The following is a 20,146-nucleotide window of genomic DNA, read 5'->3' as shown; positions in this document are numbered from 1 at the left end:
GAAGCAGGCCGAAGTACAACGCTAACAGCGCGGCCCAGGTTATGTTTCCTCCTGGCTGCCGCCTCCGAGGATATGTTATTTAAAATGTTTTTATTGACCCTGGTGGAGGGTTTTTATCAGCGTTAAACTGCTCACAGAATAGTTAAAGGCTGTCCAGAGAAGGGGAAGCGGTGTTGTCAGACACACGCGCACCATCATCCCCCTCCACCAACTCCAGCGGTGCTTGGTGTTAGTTGGTTCTTTTGCTTTGCTCTCTGTTTGGGTTGTTTTAGTTCTTTCAGGTGTATTCGATTATGTTTTAACACTGCCGATCCTGCAGTTTCTGGTTTCTATGCTGCGTGCCGGCATTAGTTAGAGTCAACTTGCTGGTCTGCCCCTGCCGCCTCGGTACTGTGGTTGGTTTTGTCATACTGCATGAAAGACTCACGTATACGCGGACAATAAGAATTACGTTAACTTCAGCACAAACTCACAGGAATGTCAGTGGACCCAGTGCCTGCTGATCGTATGCACGCTTTTGTCTACTGCACGTCCGCCGAGGAAGCTGAACCACCACGAGCTGAGTCAGTAAAGCACCACTCGCTACTGCCACAGAGTAGCTCGCGACAAACGTTGGTCCTCCTTTATACCACTTAGAGACATTATTCAGTCCTCAAAGGAGCCAAAACAAAAGGAAATCAAGCACATCATAGCTGGTCATAGAGGCACAAACGGGAATAGAATCCAGATTTCCTGAATTCCAGGTAGTGCTTTATCCCAGTGAACATAATTTAAAGTTTAAAATAACCAAACAACCCTTTTCTGCCTAGATGCCTTCCTCAGCTCCTTACACCTACCCTGTTGTTTCCAGTTTGGGTCCGGTTGTGACGGTGCTAAGAAGGCCCGGCACCTTTTCACAACTGGGTCTCTCATTAAAAATAAGGAAAGTATTAGGGAGGAGGATCTCTATTCTTAAAAAAAGAAATAAAATTTAGAAAGGATTACAAATTACATTAGCCCTCTGCTAATTATTATTATTTACACCAGTTAAAATTAGTTGATGTCACCTTGAATCAAACAGCCAACTGCTATGCAAAGTAGGCCCAGAGGAAGAGCCCGGCACATACACATAATATCAAGTTGATGTTCAGGATGTGTTTCACCAAAGGTTTCTCGTCCAATGAAGCCACTGGAGGTTCAGGTTTGGTCGGCACCACGTTCTCAGAATTTTCCTGTTTGCGCTCCATCCCACAGAGCCACAGAAAGATTGTCATCAACTTAGAGCTCTTTTTGGTATTAGTTGTACCTAAAATGACAATAAATAGTGAGGTAAAAATGTCACCGATATAAAACAAATCCCACCAATGTATCAGTATGATCCTGTACAGCGTGTTTTGGTATTACTGTACAAAAATGCATCATCATTCATTAAATGAATACAAAAGCCCCACCAAGATGAAGGAAGCCCTTCAAATAATAGCTGCTTGGGGCTGTAGTGTCTGTTTCCTTCTTCCCTGGAGATCTGAGTTCAAATTCTGCTGTTCTCAACATTTTAAGAAACAATAATAGTAGACCAAGCCTAAAAGCTTATCTGTAACTGCTTGATGCCCATCAGCTTCCATTTGCTTGTGCATGCTCTAGTCCATTTAGGGTTACTCCAAGCCACGCATTTGTAAATGGAGTTCTCCCAGCTTTGGTGTGGGTTAGGGCATATGTAACTAAATGCTAGGAAGGTAATGACAGCACACAAAGAAAGTGAGACTTCCCAGCAGTTGGGAAGTCTGTGCAATAATTCATTAACTTACTGGCCTTTTCAGCATCTTTTTTTAGGTCTCAGAAATACACAGCAAAAGCTGCATAGTTACATAAATAGTGTCCCAAGCTTAGCAAAACAAGTGATGATAATCATCGCTGGAAAGTGCAGAATGAGTTGCTATGCATGTGGGTACCTAATACCGACAAGTACAAGTTTTAAAAAATGTAAATCCTCCTTCACTGATCTGTCAAGTACTCCGCCCAGGGCTCTGTGTTCTCCCTGCTGCTAGAGCCGATCAGAAAACATCACTGAAAAACAGAAATGGAATTTCATGAAAATAATTGTGACTGTCTTTTGCCCCCCCCCTTTTTCTCAACCAACTCTCCTTGCAGCAGGTGCAAATAGCGCTAGTCTCTAGTGCAGGATAACGGGCATGGCTCTCTATCCCATCTAGCTCCTTTCCTGATTTCAAGCATATGTAATGCCATCAAGAGATGTAAAAGAAACTAAGCTTATGCTTAGCTAAAACCATCATGTAAAAACCTCTTAGCATACCCTGAAGATACAGAAATCCAGAGGAAGCAGTTTTAATATTTCTTGTCTTCAGAGCCTTTACCTAATACCTAGGATTGTTAATTTTAGGTGTTACTGAGTATGGTGTTGGAGCACTTACATTTATTATCATTTGAACTATTTTCAGAGGCAATGCTTATATCAATCTGGAAAGCTGGACGCTCAGCTTCACACACTCCGTTTCCAGCGTCAGGGGAAGTGCTGACTGCTAGGTCTTGCTTGACTGGTAGATCCCCACGTGTGAACCAGGTAAGCCGACTTATCTGATGGCATGAAGAGTGGTGTTAAAGAAAACTGCTTTCATGGCTGTTTAAAGGACTACCTCAGCAGTATAGCAGCTTGGAGAGAGAATACTTTTTTAAGGGATCAAAATCTGTTCCCCAGCTGTGTTGGAGCAGGTGAGCAGTTAAGTGCTCTCTTGGTAAGTACAGAAGTGATGGCTGCCATTGGAGTTCTGCATGTTGATTTTAGTTTTGTATGGAACATGCTGGCTGTTTATACAGATATACTCGCTGAAGGATGGTATTCTTCACTTTTTGTTACTGAGGATGAGGCATTTCTGCATGGGGCCACCACTGGATGTAGACTGAAAGTGGGTCAGTGGGAGAAGGCCAAGAAGAGAGCAAAAGAATGGAAATTGTGGCCAGTGAGGAATGATTCAAAGAACCGGGGTTGTTTAGAAAAGAGAAGACAGATGGGAGATATGATCATTTTCTTCAAATATGCAAAAGACTCATTAAGGAGGAATGTTCTTGATATCCATGACTGGCCGACAGTAAGGAGTGAGCACAATTTGAAGCTAGAAAGATTCAGGTTGGAGATGAGGAAAAGCTTCTACTGAGGTGGCACATAAGCTCTTGATTTGATCGCACACCTCTCCAGGCACTTTCCATCACTGGGGATTTTTAAGAATATGTTAGCCACAGGTCTTTCAGAAATGTGTCAGGTATAGTTAGTGCTGTCTTGAAACAAGAGGATGCGCCAGCTGTATGACTTCTAAAGGTCCCCTGTGGCCCTGTTTTCTACTGTTTCTGTTTTTCCGTAGCCTTAGTGTGTCTATAGAGAATAGTCAAACGGGCACAAACCTGTTCCAGAGGAAGTATGCTCTCTGCCCTTGATTTCTCTTTTCTGCAAGGAAAAATGGTTCCTCACTAAATTAATAAGAGAGTTGATAAAGATGACCCAGAAGCTGGAATTTCTTGGAAAATAGAGGGAAAGAGCTAATTTATCATGGGTTAAACATACATGTTTGGACTTAAGAATGGCTCTTAGCATCTACTGTTGACCACTCGCCGGGGTGGGACTCTGGATTGATGGGACCAAAATCTTAAATGGTAAGGCAGCAGGTTGCTGGAGCAGAGATGGAATTGCGTTATAGGTTATTGCAAGCATTTTCATAAATAAAGAATGAATGGAAACCTCGGTTTCCACATTATTCATCTCCACGTTATTCCCATAGATGTAATGTGGGACATCCTGGAAACAAAAGTAATGAAAGAAATCTTAGGGGGTGACGCACCATTTCTTCCGAGGGGGGTTCTGTGAGCATGCTCACAACCAGCACAGTGATTGTAGAAATCGCAGCTAGGACCATGGAGAAGTAGAGATAGTGCATGTATTTCACCACACCTGGTCTGATGTCTGTCTCTCCACACTGGGGCTCTGGATAAATGAAGTCCAGCACCAATCGAATGAAGCCCAGCAGCAGCCCAATCACCAGGCCCCAGAATGCACCCTAGGAAATGAAGGTTATTCTTTACTGGAACAAGAAACAAACATCCACTCAGTACCCTTGTCTGTTCTTAGGCTATAAACTGGCCAAGCTTTTTCTTTGCTGTATTGGGGGGGGGGCTTCCCTCTCTTTCCTTTCGTGCTCTTGCTGCTTATCGAGGTCCGCTGGTGCTGTTACAGTAGCCTCATACCTCTTTTGGGCGGGGTCAAATGGCTCCTTAATTTTGGTATGGAGGAAAGATACAACAGCTTATGCCAGAATACTTTGAAGAGTGATATTTGTATCCCAATGGTTGTCTTAGCCATGGGGTGCTTTCAACTACTCCCAACGAACAGAAGCCCTGTTAGGGAAGAATTCCCAGATACTCCAGATACTGGCTTTCCCCTTTTCCCAGCACCAGTCTTCTTGGCGGAACTGTAGGTTTTGCACTCCTACTGCCATTTCGTCTGCCTCCTTAACTCCTTGGGCTCACTTTGCTTTCGGTAGGCCCCATGATGCAGATGGTACTGTTAGTACCATGATAGTCCATGTACTAAAGAAGTGCATGGCTAATCAGCCCCTTACTGGCTCCAAGATTTGTGAAGGACCCTGCTGTTGAGTAACGCAGTCATCTCACTCTTTCTGAAATGACAGTGGAGTCTGGAGAACAGCAGGGAAAACTCCCTTCTGCCAGGGGCTGATTGTTGCTTGGGCTTTGCAGTGGACTGAGTGCATTAATTCTCCCGAACACCACAAGAGCAGATGGAACTGCACCCTGGGGCTGTGGTCTGAACTGCAGGACTCTCATGAGGACAGAGAGACCACAAAGGCAGCTGTGCTGAGCGCAACAGAGTTGTTACCTTTTCATTTGCTCTTTTCCAGAAGCAACCCAGAATAAACACCATTGCCACTGGGGGCTGCAGATAGGAGCTGATCGACTGGATGTAAATAAAGAGCTGCCCTCCCTGGCCAGCCTGTACCAATGGGATCCACAGGATGGATACCACAGTGAGCAGCAGCACAAAGACCCTGTGCAGGAAAAGGATGCTGTTATTGTTAGCTGAGACCTTTCTTTTTCAGTTGTTCAGATTGCACGTCTCCTAGCAAGAGCTCTTGTAATAAGAGGGCCTCCACTCCAGTCCTCCAACAAACCTGTGCAATATGTTTCTTCCCAGAATTCAGCCCTTCCTCGCCTGTATTGGATCCCTTGCCCATTTTGCAGCACCACTCAGGTTTCCCCAGGCATCCTCTCTGCCTGTTCGATTCATGCCTATGCTTGTGTATCTTGGTGCTATGAAATCTTGGTTTTGCTCTACTGGCGTTGACTGACTAAGCCAGATTCTCCCCTACCCATCTAATAAGAAGAGTGCAAGAGTGGCTCCAAAGAAAAATGTCTGACATACAGGGGTCAAATTCTTCTTTCATTTTTTCCCGTTTGATGTGGAGCAATGGATACTGAAGATACTATACAGGGGCAGCAGGGAACAAGGTGTGCTGAGAGGTTTCTCCAATACTCAGATTCTGATACAATGTGGCATGTCCTAGCTTTCCTTACCTGCCAATGATCATGAGCTCCCACTCGGAACAGCGAGGCCGTAAGTGTTTCCAGAGGTCCATGGTGAAAATGGTACTGGCACTATTAAAGATGGAAGTCAAGGAGGACATAAGAGCTGCTATCATCACTGACATCATCAGGCCCCTAAGTCCTGGAAGCAAAAGGAGAAGTACAGCCATTCAAAGGACAGTACAGGTAAAGACCATGTCAGGCATCTTCGTGAACAAAAACTCTCAGATAAAATCTTGCAGCTTCCTCCCTTTGTTCCGACAGTACGGCCCGCACCAGGTCCTCGGGAGCCTCAGGCAGGCAGCAAGGGGATTCACAGGCGCAGTGACTCAGGCTTCTTCCTTTCTGAACTGGGACTGCAGAGTCATTGCTGGCTGACTGGGAGGGTTCAGCTGAGTTGTAGAGAAAGCAAGAACCTATCTATTCACCATTCTGTGATCATGTCCCCCTTGGGGTATCTCAGTACTTGGCTTTGCAGCTCCCAGTCCTTAGAGGACTTGCTACAGCCTGGAGATGGAATTGGATGTGCTGAATGTGGGATACATTGCTTCTCAGCTAGGGATAGATGGCAGATAGATGGAACCATTGTAACCAGTCTGGACTCCTGAATGACACCAGCTGTAGGATGTCCCTGAATTCTTCTCTGAACTAGAACAGACCTTAAAAATTGTTTTTAGTCCTGATTTTAAAATGGCCAGTGATAGGGAGGCCCTGTGTACATTGCTTTAACGGTTGATTCTTCTCATTGTTAAATATCTGCTCTTTGTCTTTCATCTGAATTTGACTGGACTAGACCTCTGGATACTGGATCTTCTCCCATCTCTCTTGTTGCATGCTGTCTCTTACCACTGTCTCATCAAGCCCAATATAAACCCCACTGAAATTATAGTTGCAGGGTACTTTCCTCTTTGCACATTTCTCACAGATAACTAATCTACCCGTGCCAGCACTGATACCAGGCTCCTTACCTACAGGCAGAAGTTCTATGACCAGCTTAGGGTAAGCAATATCAGAACAGCCAGATGGATTGCCACAGATTTTTCGACAAATTTCTGGATCTGCACAAGCCACCAGATCTAAAATAAGCAAGGGGGAGGGAGAGGCAATATTCAGTAATCACCAGAAACAATTATATCTAAACTATAAGCTAGTCTACTGAATGTTGTAAAATGTTCTCTGAGATACTGGATATTGGAAAGCTTGGAAATCTTCCAGCAAATAATGCAGAACTATCTCAACACAGTGAGAGAAGAGCAGCACCAGGCTTCCCCCTTTTTCCTTTTTTTTCTTCCTTGCAAAAGATACTATCAATAGAAGTAGCTGACCTGTCTTGTATGTCTGCTTCTTCTCTCGGAATGTTGCTCATTTGAGAATTAAGGCTATCCACCCACTTTTGGCACACTTCTTTGTGGATAGGCATATGCACATGTTCTCACCTAATGAGCAGTTTACAGCATTCAGGGCTTGTAAAGGTGGTATATTAGGTGGTATATCAGGCTTTCTCTGAGTGCCTCAAACTTGAATTCCTGGAAGAGTAACATTTTGGGTGCAGGAGGGGCCTGAGTGCATGCTCAGAGTGCAGAAGAGCAGCTACAGGTAGCGAGCTGAGAATAGATCAGCAAGATTGCTGTGAGAAAGGATGATAGCAAACTGCTCTAGCACACATAGCGGTGCATTTTAAAAGTATATGTCTGGGGTCTCCTGCATGAGGATGTCCTGTTTGTATTTGAAGGAAAATTTCTTCATATTCTGGGCATTTGATGCATTTCAACCTTTTAACTTATTCTGTAGAGCCTGTTCCAGCCCTGTAGAGTAGTCGCAATCAGTGACAAATAGAGGGATCAGTTCTCTCCTTCAGCACTTACCTGGGAAGAGAATCCGGCTGATCATGCCTGGCATTACCATCATAAAGAGGGGCAAAATTTTCAAGTAGGAGGTCATCAAGGAGCCTCCTTTGGCATGAGAGAGGTTTTTAGCAGCAAGGGACCTTTGAACGATGACCTAGAAATTAAGAAATCTGTTTGGTCCGCTGTCTTGCGGAGAGTAGCTAGCTGTAGATGTGGTGCTGATTTCTGTCTGCAGCTGGCCATGCAATCTCTGGCAGTGCAGCGTGTTACTCCAGAGTAAGAGTTCACTCTCAGCTGCACAGATAGAACAAGCACGCTGTCTGTCACTGTTGTAACATCTGCAAGGTGGGGAACACTCTTTACTCCACACTCAACAGAAACTTACGGCTGGATCATTTACTGCTTTTGGCGCAGACTTCCTGCATTATGCACTTGTATACTTTGTTCTCCTCTAAACTATTGAAATCTGAGAAGGATGAAAATAGAGCTTGGCTGTGTCTTTATAATTCCTGCTTCAGATCCTCTGTGTCTTATGAAAATGTAGGCCTGGAAAGCACTTTTTGCGTCATCAAATCCAAGCCCTTGCTTATGCAGTATACCATGTTATATAATCTCTTTCTTAAACTAATCACACCCCATCTTAGAATTTTCTTTTCATCTTCTTTTGTTGGGGACCTCCCTGACCTGATAACTATTTCTTGTAAATCCAGTAGCCCTTCTGTTAAACCAGACAGAGTCTTAAGCTAGCAAAATGAGTTAGATAAAAGAATACTACACGAACATCAGAAGATAGTTTAGGACTTCACTTTTGCTGGCTCTGATGTTCTCACTAGGAGTGATAGCTATCAGTCCCCTGGAAAGTTGAAAGAGTGTGAATTCACAGGTGATTCACAAGAAGTGAAAGGCTGGAGTTCAAAACCTTTCTAGACTGTGAATTAGACTGGGATTAACCACACACACGCACACACACACACTCCCTCCTTTTTATGTTGAAATTATTCCCAAAACTCTTAGTTGTGCATATCAAACTTTGCTGCTTTGGGTTTGAAACCATCAAATTTTACGGAATTCCTATCAGAAATAGAAAAACAGTCCAGATTTTATCACAAATTTGAGGTTCGTAATTGGATTCAATCACCCAATAACATGTTCTTGAAACCAAACAAAATTGCTGATTTTAATAAATAAGCAGTAACATACCTGGTCTGTACACCAGTACCACAGAGACGGGATGGTCATTCCTACCAAAACTCCTGGCCAAGGAAGATCAGAGGTAACAGGGTCTCGAAAAATGTGAAAAGCATCTTCTCTTGGTAAACCGCAGCTACTGTTTTCCTTGTGGTTGCTAGGAATAGCATCGAAGTATTTTGTCTGCAAACCTTCAAGGCCACCAACTTCAACAAAGCCTAAAATAGATCATAAGAAGTAGTTATCACTTCTTAACAGGTTTGTATTCTTATTTTCAGTCTCCGTAGTTTGCTATGGGTGATTCTCCACAAGCATTCTTTAAAATCAGAAGCTATTGACTTTAACATGGGGCTGGATGATAGCTTAATACTGTGAGTCTGCTGACTAGAGAAGTTGCTTGTTCCTCTATAATATTATTTCAGAATGTAGTTCTTCTTTAGATACTTTTCATGGACTAGTCCATTTTTACCACATAAAGAACTAATGGAAGATTATTTTTATGCACATACATTTTAACAGGAACATATTTAAAAAACAGTTCACAGAACATCAATTAAATAATCTGTTGTAGTGATCAAGCATGTCTGTAGTATTTGATAAAGCATCTATCAGAGTTTTAGTAATAAAACCCCAGGGAAATACTCACTGAAGATCATGAGAGTCACAGCCCCAATCAGCATGATGAAAGTTTGCAGAGCATCTGTATATATTACAGCTGCCAGGCCACCTATAGAAATGAGAGAAGCAAAAAACTGTGGGAAATTGGATTTGTTCTGTGTCATAGCATCCCACAATTTAAAAAAAAAAAAGACAAATAGTGTAATCTGAGAACCTTGCCTGGCATGCTGTCATGTTCTGTAGAGTGTTTTGACCATGTTGTGGTGTAGTTCGACCAATTCCTGTGCATGACACTTTGGCTGAAATATCTCATGTTTTGAATCATAATGAGTCACCCTTTGACACTAGAACGCCAAAGTCCAGTATAAATACTTCTACGGGAAATGCTTGGGAAAGCTCCAAGACAAAACCCAAGCTGAATAAGGAGGGAAAAGGGGATCTTTACAAGCAACATCACCAGGGGTGAGCGGTGGGAAAGGAGAAACCTTTATTTGTTTGGGATTTGCTTCTTATGCCATCCATGGCTTTTTTCCATTTGGCCACTCATAAGGTGTGAAAGGGCACCCAAGCATTGACAGTGCTTTCCATTTTCCACTGTTCTTCATGTCAAGCACTCATACCTCCAAAAAGCCCAGGGGGAAAAGGTATTGTACAAATGCCTTGAGTACAGTTTCTCCTTATGCCAGGGCAGACATGTATCCATGTCTTGTATGGCCTTATAAATGGCATTCATTTACTCCTGCCTGGTGAGTAATTTTTTCGAAAGGTGAATTATCAATTGCTTTTTTTTCTGTTGTCCATGCTCATGGCAAAGAACAGATTGCACAGAAAATACAGGGCTCCTATCACAAGCGTGAGGATGCATGGTACATTGTATGAATATACTCAGCTCACTAAGTAGGATGTGTAATGCTGCATAATGTCTTTTGCATGATCTGAAACTCAGTGACGTACCTGCAACAGTGTAAACGGCTGTGATTGCCAGCAAGCCTATAACAGCGATATAGAGGTCCCAGTGTAAGGCTTGCTGAATGAAGAGGGCCCCAGCATACATATCGACCTAGTGAAAAAGATAGTTATCACAGTTGCAATGATGATATTGCTATGGCCCTCTAAGTTGGTAGTGCCAGGGAACATGAATGTTAACCTGACCAAGCTGCTGCTTTTAGTGAGACCAGCTTGGTCTCTTACTGCTTGTGACTTCCTGACTTCCTCGATGTCGTCTCCAAATGGCACATCCCTCTGCAGCCCCAACCCCTTCCTCCTGTACATTAAAACCAGGCTCAGTTTAGTGTTTAGATTTTATTATTATTGGCTTGGGGGGATGGGGATGAAACTATCCCAAGAAGGGTATTGGTATGTGTTGGGTAGGCTTCTCTTCCCCAGAGCAATGAACAGGCGGCTGAGAAGTCAGTGAGCTGACTGGGTAGAGCTGCACAGGCTGAAAACTGGAGCACCCTTATGGGCAAACACTCCCCAGGGTTTTTTAAGACCTGCCACCAATCAGAGCTCCGAAGTTTGCCATAATGTGAATTCCTTTCTGATGACACAGTGACAGAGATTGCTGCTGACAGTGACCTGATAAGGAAGAGTTTCCTCAGGACTGGGGTGTAACCAACTCAGCAGCCACCTTGTCCTGCAACTATGTGAAAATGCTGCATTTTAGGAGAACTTTAGGATAAGCAAACTTCAAAACATGGAAAGACAGATTAAAGGCATCTGAGCGATCCATTTTCTCTCTCAGGAATCATATCATTAGAGATTTGCATCAAATGGCTGATGTTTTTCTAAAGAGAACCGAGTCTAGCTACATGGTGCCCACAGGAATACTGGGAGTAGCGTCAGTTTCAAAAGGAACATAAGCAGGCATGTGTCGGACTGCTCATCCCGCTTTGGCCCTGTACATAAAGGAAAAACACTGGCAGGGTCTCTTCTGATTTTACCAATTCATGCACTGTTGCATAGTTAATAAATAGCTAGTGAGGTGTTGCACAAGGGTTGATTCAGTTATTTATTCAAGGCACTATATCAAACAGGAACAATAAATTACTGAACTCCTTTCACCAGAAGGCATATCAATGCCTACATTGTTGTTCATCTTGCATATAACAGTGTTTGGTATCCATGCAGGGAATAAATATACAAAGGGAATAAACCAGGTAAACTAGCCAGACATATGAAATCTAACAACAAACACATCCGTGCTGACCACTTAACTTTTGAATGGATTATTGCTCAGCATATTAACCCTTAGCTTTCCCTCCTGCTGTAGCAAGTGTGCAAATCCTTCATGAGAAAAAAAATTAACTCTTTTTGTTTAGCTTCTCAAAATAATTACAGTCTGTCTTCCTCAGGTATTTTTGTAATACACCTTTCTCTGTTACTATGAAGAAGGGCCAACAGTTGCATTTCTCAGTTTCACTGATCAGTACATACTTTGAAAGTGAATTTAATTCAGCCTGCTTTAATTTTTTTTCTACTTACTGATATTTTGGTGAAGATATAGATGAATAAGTAGAGAATAGCTAGGAATATCTGAATTCTCTTGCCTCCAAAACGTTTCCGCAAGTACTCTGGCATGGTAGTAACCTATGTGAGAGAAAATACTGTTAGAAAAGATGCCATACAGTTACCGCCATAAATCGCAGAAGGCTCATTCACAACACCAGTGTGGAGGTGGGTAGTTCGCACTGACAGAAGACCAGAATATTCCTGTCAGTTGCCCTGTTTTGTATTTGGTTCTCAGCTGCCCACTTATGCCAGTGTAACAGCAAACACTGACTTTGCTACAATGGCTCTGTAGAAACTATGATATGAGGGTCTGCATCTCCTTGGAAGATGGTGCAACTCTATCCACTTTATTCCTCCTTTATCTGAATTCTGGCCCCCATGCCTGAGCCCCTCCTACTGCTCCCAGGCGATGTCTAATCTGCACGGCCCTGGTCCTGTAATAGTCCAGACCATAGACCAGTCTAGTGCACCATGGTTTGCTCTCTGCCTTCCAAAAGAAACACAGGTGCACTAGGGAATAGTTAAACCCATGAGCCAAACAGGTGGTTTAAAAATCAGCAAATCATTGATGCACACAAGGCATCCCATTTACTTACTCCCGCTGCTATATAAATTGGAAGGAATAGCCAGGCCAACACCAAAACGCAAAACATCCCCTGCAAAACAAATGGAAATGAAGGTCAAAGATGCTGGTCATTGCTGTGATCAGGTGGATTAAATACATACACCCTGGGGACACAGGGGCTCAGTTAGCTCTCAGAGGCCTCAAACCACTAACAGCTAGTGGTGACTTCTAGCTCACGCAGTAGGAGTCTGAGCCTTTGGAGCTGCCAGATCTAGGTCCTCCCGTGGTGATGTGTGGGTACTTAGTGAGGAGCTGCCATATACAGCATGAAGACAACTACGGCATCCTGCGTAGTCACCACTTTGATCCTATACTTACCCAAAGGTGACTTTGCCCAATGGTAACATGTCAGAGGATTGGATGTCTCCTGTCCTCTAGTAAGGAGATACAGCTGATGGAGGGCCCTTGCTCAGCTATTGAACAGACCCAAACAATCTTAGTTCAAAACTACATAATACAGAAACAGCTTTGTGCTCTCACAGAGCTGCAGGTGGATGTGTGTTAGTGCCGCATGTAATGACCCCAGCCAGCTTCCAGCATTCTTGAGATGTGCTTCTGCCATGCCACACTCACATTCCACTCGTAGGCTGTTGCAGCGATTCCTGATGCTGCTCCTGATCCAGCCAGACCTATGAAGTGGCCACTTCCAACATTGCTAGCAAATAGGGATGCACCCACCTGGAGAAAGAAACAGGAAGTCAGATCTGGCCTTGGCATAAAGCATTATTCTCAGGCCTGGTGTTGGACAAGGATGTAAATGGGGTGGGCTGGTGTTCCAGTGCATGCATAAGCCCCTGTGCATTTGTTCCACAGAGGTTATACAGTGACCCTGTACCCTCATGCCTGACTACAGGGGACATGAAATCCTTTTCACCTTCTGTCACCTTCTTTTTTTGCCTATATGCTCAGTGGCTCTGGCACCTTTCTCCAGGTTCTTTCACTCCTTCACTGCCTACTGCTCATTTGTGGGCATGTTTAGGACCATCCTACTTCCAAATCTATGTCTAATTTTTCACGCAGGAACAAAGCAGCAGATGAAGGTAACATGGAAATGTCAGGTCATCAAACCCTTATTAATACACACTGACTTACCAGACCAACCCCAAATGAAATACCCCACCTAGCAGACTGGCTCAGTGTAAAGCTGCAACTGCCCCAGGGACCTAACAGTTAATTCCTGGAAATCTCCAAATCAAAGCATGCCAAAACAGACAGGCTTTGCAAGCCACCAAGTAGGATCTTGCAGGGGGCCAGGGCTGTGACAGGTATATTGCAGCAGCTCCATTTCCCTTGAATATGGAAAAAAAAGCTGGTATTATAACTGGGCCTTTGCAAAACATGGAAGTTGTCTTTTGTTCTCGGTGGAGAAATAAATTCTGCTGGGACAGAAGTGCTTTTCTGCTTACTATAACCTAGGGGCACAAGGAGTCTAACAAAGATACTTACAGGCCACCAAACCATCTCTCCTCCAGCTAGAAAGTAGCCTTTTACAGTGCTTCGCTGTGTCTTCCACATGGACTGGGAAAGCAGAAAAACAGAACAAAAGTTTTAGCAACCCCTTTAATTGCTGCTGAGAACATTACCAAGCATGTGGCAATTTTCCTAGAAAACTCTGTACTGTCATCCATTGAAAGTGAATAGATTTTTTAGGCTAAAAAATCTGCAGTTGCTGCTTGGAAATTCTGCAGGGCTGTAGAAGGACGAGGGGAACAGCCACTGTGGTGAGCCATGCACAAATTTTTCTATCATATCAGCATCCTGATTAAATGTTTTATGCAATAAGGAGACAACATCACTCCATATCCATGAGGTATCCAAGCAGATTTTAGACAAGAACTATGGACATCTCTAATTGTCAGGTGCAGCCAGGAGAAATGCTAGATATTGCACATATTACTCGTGGACTCCTGTTCTTCAGAGATTTCAGGTACCTTCATACAATACCATCAGAGTTATGCACCACATTTGAAGGGAGCAACTACTCATCTTGTCTTATGACAGTGGCTTGTCCTTTGGCTATTACAAAAGCCATGACAGAAAGATGTCTTTCTGGCTTAATTATGTATGAACTGTATTTTTAATTTATGGAATCTGCTGTCAGGACCTCACTGTGGACAAACAGATGATTTATAGGACAGCATTTGTGTTGAATTCCTTCCTGGTTGAACAAAAACATTATTAGTAGTAATACTTTGTACTTACTTACACAGTGTCTTCCATACAAGTGTTCTCAAAACCTTTGCAAACAGTAGAGCTGAACAGCCCTCCTTTAGAGTAGTGAGGGCACTTCCCCAGATTGAAGTGAGGAAAAGGACCTGTAAACTGTGTTTTTCAGCTTGTTCAGTTGAATTCAGTGAAGTGTGGCCTGATTCAAGCCAAAGTAAAATAATTTGAGACCTGAACTGCCATATTTTTCAGTATAACAGAGCACATAAGAAAGCTTTTAATGGTATCTGCTTACCCACAGTCCAACAGCCAGGACAAATACAAAGTACAGAACAAGAACAACAATGTCCACAGAGTCCAAGGTCTTCTGGGGAAACACATCCCACTGGGGAGTCACAGATGATGGAGTGCTGCTGGTGGTCTCCATTATTTCTTATGCAGGATGAGTACTTTTTTTTTCTTGATGCATCTACCTGTTAAAAAATGGGTTTCGTGGTTATGAGAGGATGGAGTACTGTGGCAGCACAGTGAAGATGTTGACTGTTTCTTGAATAGTTCAGCAGTTATCAGCACTGTGGTTTTGACTGTGGTGCTGTTCATACTAGTGCTGTGGAGAGGGCTCATATCTGACATTTGTTTTCATTCATGAATCCCTTTCATCTGTGATGTGAAGGAAGCTGTCAGCAGTCAGGCTAACTGTGGATTGGTTAGATTTCTTTTGACTTGGATAATTTGCCAGCTGGCAGAGAAATGGTATTTCTCTTTAGAGAGAAGGTGTAAATAGCTGAAATAGCCAAAGGAAAGGTCTGGGAAGTGGCATAGCAGAGGGATCCTGATCCTGCTATCATCATGCAAATCTGGCATCCTTCAACACGGTGATACTCTCAGTGTGGGGGGAGCGAGAGAGCAGCCCTGCTATAGAGGATGGGAACAGGTGATCTGAGGAGCCTGTAGCTCTCAGTGCAGCAACACTGCCTGGACTGGCCTTGGTGAGAAGCTACTACTGCAAAAGTGCCCGTGAAGAGCCGTCAAGATGTAAATACATGTGAACTGTTCCAGGAGTCAGTGGAATTTTTTTCTCTTAGCCACAGAAAGAGCTGGAGCCTGGGTACAGAGAGTGTTTGAATTTCCTCTTGAGTAAGTCTGAATTCCTGGCAAGCAGACACTGCCCTCTCCACTCCCTTATCAAGGACACAGAATGGCAGTGTATCACCAAGCAGAGAGGCAGACGTACCCTCTGCAGTGCCGGAATGAGCCTGGAGGCACCAGAGATGAGCAGCAGATATCACTGATACACAGTGCAGCAGTAACGGGACTGGCACAAACTGGCAGAAGACTGCCTGTGCCTGGTCTGGTGTTCCCACCTACTCACAAGTCTGCAGAGGCATTTTCTGAAGGCAAGATACTCATTTATTTCCCACATAAATAAAAGCTCGTTTTCTTTTCCAGAAATGCCTAATGGGGAAAGTGGCACCACTGAATGAGCAATCCCTGCAAGAGCTCTCTGGACCCTTTCAGGGTTCCTTGTAGTGTAAATCTGTTGCTCTTTGGAAAAAGAGGGCACGATAAAGCCCATGCAAGGAGGCTGATCGGGTATGTGAATTGATAGTTTCTCTTCTTCTTTTTCCTCCTCTTTCATTTCCTCATCCCGGCTATACCTTGCTTTGAAAGCAAAATGTGCTAAATGGCAGTACTGGGGAGTCCCAGGGCAGAGGTGGTTTAGCGTGGGCAAACAGTGACCTCAAACAAGCAGCCTCTGGCATGATGGTGGCCTTTAAAGGTCACACAGGGATCCCTGTGATCCAGCACCTCACTGCCCTGCTCTCCAACCAAACAGTGAAAAGATATAAAATGTTCATTCTCTTACCCTGCAAGCCAAGGAGACCGTTCCTTTGAACGGGGCAGATCTTCCACTCCCGAGGCTCAGTGCTGCCTTACAGCCAGCTCAGATCTGGGCTTTCATACAGTCATTTCCGAGACAGCCAAGCCAAATGTTTGCTGTTCCTTGGTCCCTTGTCATGCATATGCAGCTGGTCAGGTTCTTTGGCCTCTATTGCACTTGAAAGGTCACACTTAAAAGCTCCCTCCCTCAAAAGGTTGGGAAGCATCAATTGAAAAAAGGTGGGGCGAGAGAAGGCTGTGTGGTAACTTGCCCTGCCTGACCCATGACAGAGGGAGTGTGTGCCCTGCACCAGAATTCAGCTCCCTACCATCGATGGTCTGATCACTGTGCTGTGAAACTTGGAAGAGAGGAGAAGTCAAACAAGTTCTTCCTCTGAACATCCAGCGCTCTCAACAAAGCACAGCCTGAAACAGCCACCTTGTTTTTTGGTCACGTGTTTCACAATCTCCACTAGCTTCACCCGTTTGTTAATATATTAAATTACAGCTTTGACCAGCAGCTGAAAGCTGCCCTTAACTTACCTGTTGCCTAAAGAATTGCCTGAAGTGCAAATAATTATATTATACATCAGTGGCACTGCAGTGTACTTAATGCCTAGATGTGTGAAAAAAAAGGAGGTAATTGATTCATAAAAGCTTGCCCAACAGCTTTGCATATTGAGTCAATGTTGCAAATGCACTGGAGATTGAAATACAGAAATTTCATTCTGCTGGGCAGTATTCAAAAGTGCAAGTTTTAGCCTGTATCCCTCTTAAACACACTCCTCTAGCATATTCTCTGCCTGAAGGACTAGTACAGGACTCATGCATTTACACAAAGGTTGGGCAATAAGCAGTTTTCCAGTCCCATACAGTCCCATTAGCTGTTTTCCACAGCTGGCAGATTGTGTTCTGAGACATCAGCAACTTACAGCACAACTACCAAAGATGATACACGGCTGTATTCTCAGTGACTGACAGTAGCGCCAGTACAGGGCTAGGACCTGGGAGTTGCATCTTGACAGAATCTTTTCTGTGCCTTAGAAAGCCCCTGGATCCCACAGATTTTTAATTCCTGGGAACTTTTGTCTTGCAAGGATGCAAGATACTGACAATCAGATGATCAGTAGTATCTTACCTCTTTAAGAGGCAAAATATCTTGGCTCTCGTTGAGTTTCTACTGGCATGCTTAACCTCTAACTTGGAAAAGAAAAATGCAGTTTGGTATGCCAGCCTTGGGAAGTTGCTAACCCTTTTTAACACCTCCTTTCTCTTCTATTGCTCTGATATTGCTATGTTTCTTTTCATCCCAACACATTTCCCATATCACAGCCCATAGCCAGGTGTTTAGCACCTGCAATACAGTTACCACTATACGCTACGTATGCTCAGTCTCATACAGGATTCAGCCTTGTATACAGGAGTTGCTTTGTGTCTGTTCCTCTGAAATGTTTCTCTGATCTGGGCAGAACACTGCAAGCATTTGTAGTGCCCATCAATAAAGAAAAGAAATCCAGATAAAATTCCAAGACCTGAGGTGTGTCTATAGGTGCTTGTTTAAAGATCTTTCTGCAGGTTCCCCAGACACAGCAGTGAGACTGAGCATTAGAAAAAAAAAACTAGTAAACTCTGTTGCTCTGATTTCAAATTCTATCTGTGCCATGGCCCAGTGGAAATTTTGACTGTTTTGTTAATTCAGCTCACAGCTCTGTCTCCCTTAGTTCCTGGCACAAGCTGCAGTGCTTTCCCCGCCAGAGATTCTGAGGAAAGAACATCCATGGCATTGAAATGAACCTGTTGAAGCCAGCCCTTTATCAATGGTCCTGGGAGAGACAGCAGCCCACGTGGGTATCTGGTAGCCCATCGGATTTGTATCACTCTGTCTCTTAAACAAGATTTTTTTAAAACATTCCCAGTTCCTTTCACCTTCTGAAATCACCACCAGTTGTCAGGGATAAAACTCAGTCTAGAAGCAGAACCGAACCCACAAATCAACCAAGACCTCCCCAGACACGAGGTAGAAGCTGAAAGGGAACTTACTGCGTTCAGCTGGGTCTCATTCTGTTCACTTGCACTAGGCACCACCAAGCTTCTGCCAACTGACAGGCAGCTTAAATATTGCCAGAGAATCGGGATTTGCCAGCAGAGCTGTTAACAGTGTCACAAGGAACGAGAAGGAATATTTATAGTCAAAGTTAAACTAATTGCCCGAAGTTACTCTTTCAGTCCCCTGCTCCTCTGTGAGAAGTGTATTATTTTCACTATCAGGGCTCATGGGTCAAATTCCAAAGAGTGCCATTCTCTTAAGCAATCTGTGCAGCTAAAGAGGGGACAAGTAACAATAAAAAAAAGTTGGTCCTGGTGTCCTCTCAAGCTGACATCACAAGACATAGTGGGGAGCTGACAGCTAGTCCTGTGTCTAAATTTATGACTAAGCCTTACAAAGATTAACATTCATCATTGGGCTGGGGTTCATAACTCATTTCTGAGTCTGTACTTAAATTCTAGAATTGGGTCCCCTTCTGAGAACAGGTTGGAGCTTTTGGCTTTGGCATCATCTGTCTGAAAAACCTCATAACCATTTACAGTCAAATAACATGCAGAGAATAACGCTAAAGAGGAACCTTCCAAAATAGCAAGAGGCTGGGGCAGGAGGCAGTTCATATACATCTGAAATAAGGGGTGCAAATAACCTCATGGCAGCATTACCTGAGAACCCCTGTGTCTGTGAGCATTTGGCAGATAACCAGCTAGCTAGAAGGGCTCTTTGAACATGGGCACTATTCCATTTACAGGCCTAATCCACTTCCTGATGGTGGAGATATAAATCAGAATTTTAATGTATGTAATTCTCTAAGGGCATGTTTTACTGGTGAGTCCTCAGCTCTTCCGTAATGCCATGGTGAAAGTCTCAGCCAAAGAGGTAGAGCTGCCTGGGGGATGCAGATCCCACACCACCACACATTCTTCGCAGTGCCTGGGTTTTTCTTAGTGAATAGGACCTCCTATCACAGGTTCTGCTTTTTTGTGTGTCTGTCTCCCGCTCGCTCGCTTACTAGTCATTTAATGTTGCAACCAACTGCACTGATTTTACCAAAAGTTTTGTGAAATTTTTCATTTCCCTTAAAATCTCAGCAGCTAGAATCAGAAATTCGGTTTTCACCATTACTTCTTAATTTTCTAGATTGACAATGGAAGCAAGTTAAATATGTAAAAAAAAATACAGCCCAAAGCCTAAGAAACCAGAACACAAAGTAGGAAAACCTATAAGATTTGTGGTTTAATCTTATTGTTTCACACTCAGCTCACAATTCAAATGGACATAACTAAAGGTCTTTGAATCTTGTGATTGGAGATGCCTTAATTTGCTCTGCCAGAATTTGGAAACTCCAATTTTTCTAAAATTGTGATGGAACAATGCAGAACCTCAAGGGCTTCACATTCAGCATCCAGATGCCTTGTGCTAGCTCCCAGGCAATGCAACCTTTTTGCTTACTTCCAGCCCCTCCAGTTTGAAGGTTAGACTTCTATTTGTCTCTTCGGCATCTTTCATGGCACCTGGAAAACAAATACAGATCATGGCACTTCAAACCTTTTTCAAGATACTTAGAGGGCAGGTTCGGAGATGTCAGCCTGATATTATTTTATTCTAGCCAGTACACCTATTGGAGCTGTGATCATCTCTTCACTATGACTTCACTACAGCTACTCATTTTCTTCTTGAGAT

The 20,146-nt window shown here is 43.6% G+C and overlaps 1 protein-coding gene across 4 annotated transcripts; it reads right to left on the bottom strand.

Annotated features, from left to right (window-relative positions):
- Positions 1 to 71: 71 nt before the first annotated feature.
- On the bottom strand, positions 72 to 18,578 carry SLC5A11 (solute carrier family 5 member 11). 4 transcript variants are annotated; one of them, XR_001292849.2, is made up of 16 exons: positions 18,460 to 18,578; positions 14,834 to 15,011; positions 13,819 to 13,890; positions 12,344 to 12,403; positions 11,721 to 11,825; positions 10,191 to 10,296; positions 9,265 to 9,345; positions 8,631 to 8,836; positions 7,449 to 7,584; positions 6,552 to 6,659; positions 5,575 to 5,725; positions 4,880 to 5,048; positions 3,828 to 4,043; positions 2,409 to 2,571; positions 1,929 to 2,043; positions 1,236 to 1,285 (listed from the first exon to the last, which is right to left on the bottom strand). XR_001292849.2 is itself a non-coding variant. In XM_013944751.2 (15 exons), the coding sequence occupies exons 2-15, from the start codon at positions 14,963 to 14,965 to the stop codon at positions 1,068 to 1,070; spliced, it is 1,923 nt and encodes a 640-aa protein (XP_013800205.1). In that variant the 5' UTR covers positions 14,966 to 15,011; positions 18,460 to 18,578; the 3' UTR covers positions 72 to 1,067. The 4 variants fall into 4 exon arrangements, 3 of the variants coding, with proteins under 3 accessions (XP_013800205.1, XP_013800207.1, XP_067162378.1); XM_013944751.2 differs by lacking the exon at positions 1,929 to 2,043 and having other exon boundaries at positions 72 to 1,285; XM_013944753.2 differs by lacking the exons at positions 1,929 to 2,043; positions 2,409 to 2,571 and having other exon boundaries at positions 1,159 to 1,285.
- Positions 18,579 to 20,146: the final 1,568 nt, after the last annotated feature.

The sequence above is a fragment of the Apteryx mantelli genome, chromosome 16 (genome assembly GCF_036417845.1).
Source record: "Apteryx mantelli isolate bAptMan1 chromosome 16, bAptMan1.hap1, whole genome shotgun sequence".
Lineage (NCBI taxonomy): Eukaryota > Metazoa > Chordata > Aves > Apterygiformes > Apterygidae > Apteryx > Apteryx mantelli.
This window is presented reverse-complemented; position numbering and strand designations above follow the sequence as displayed.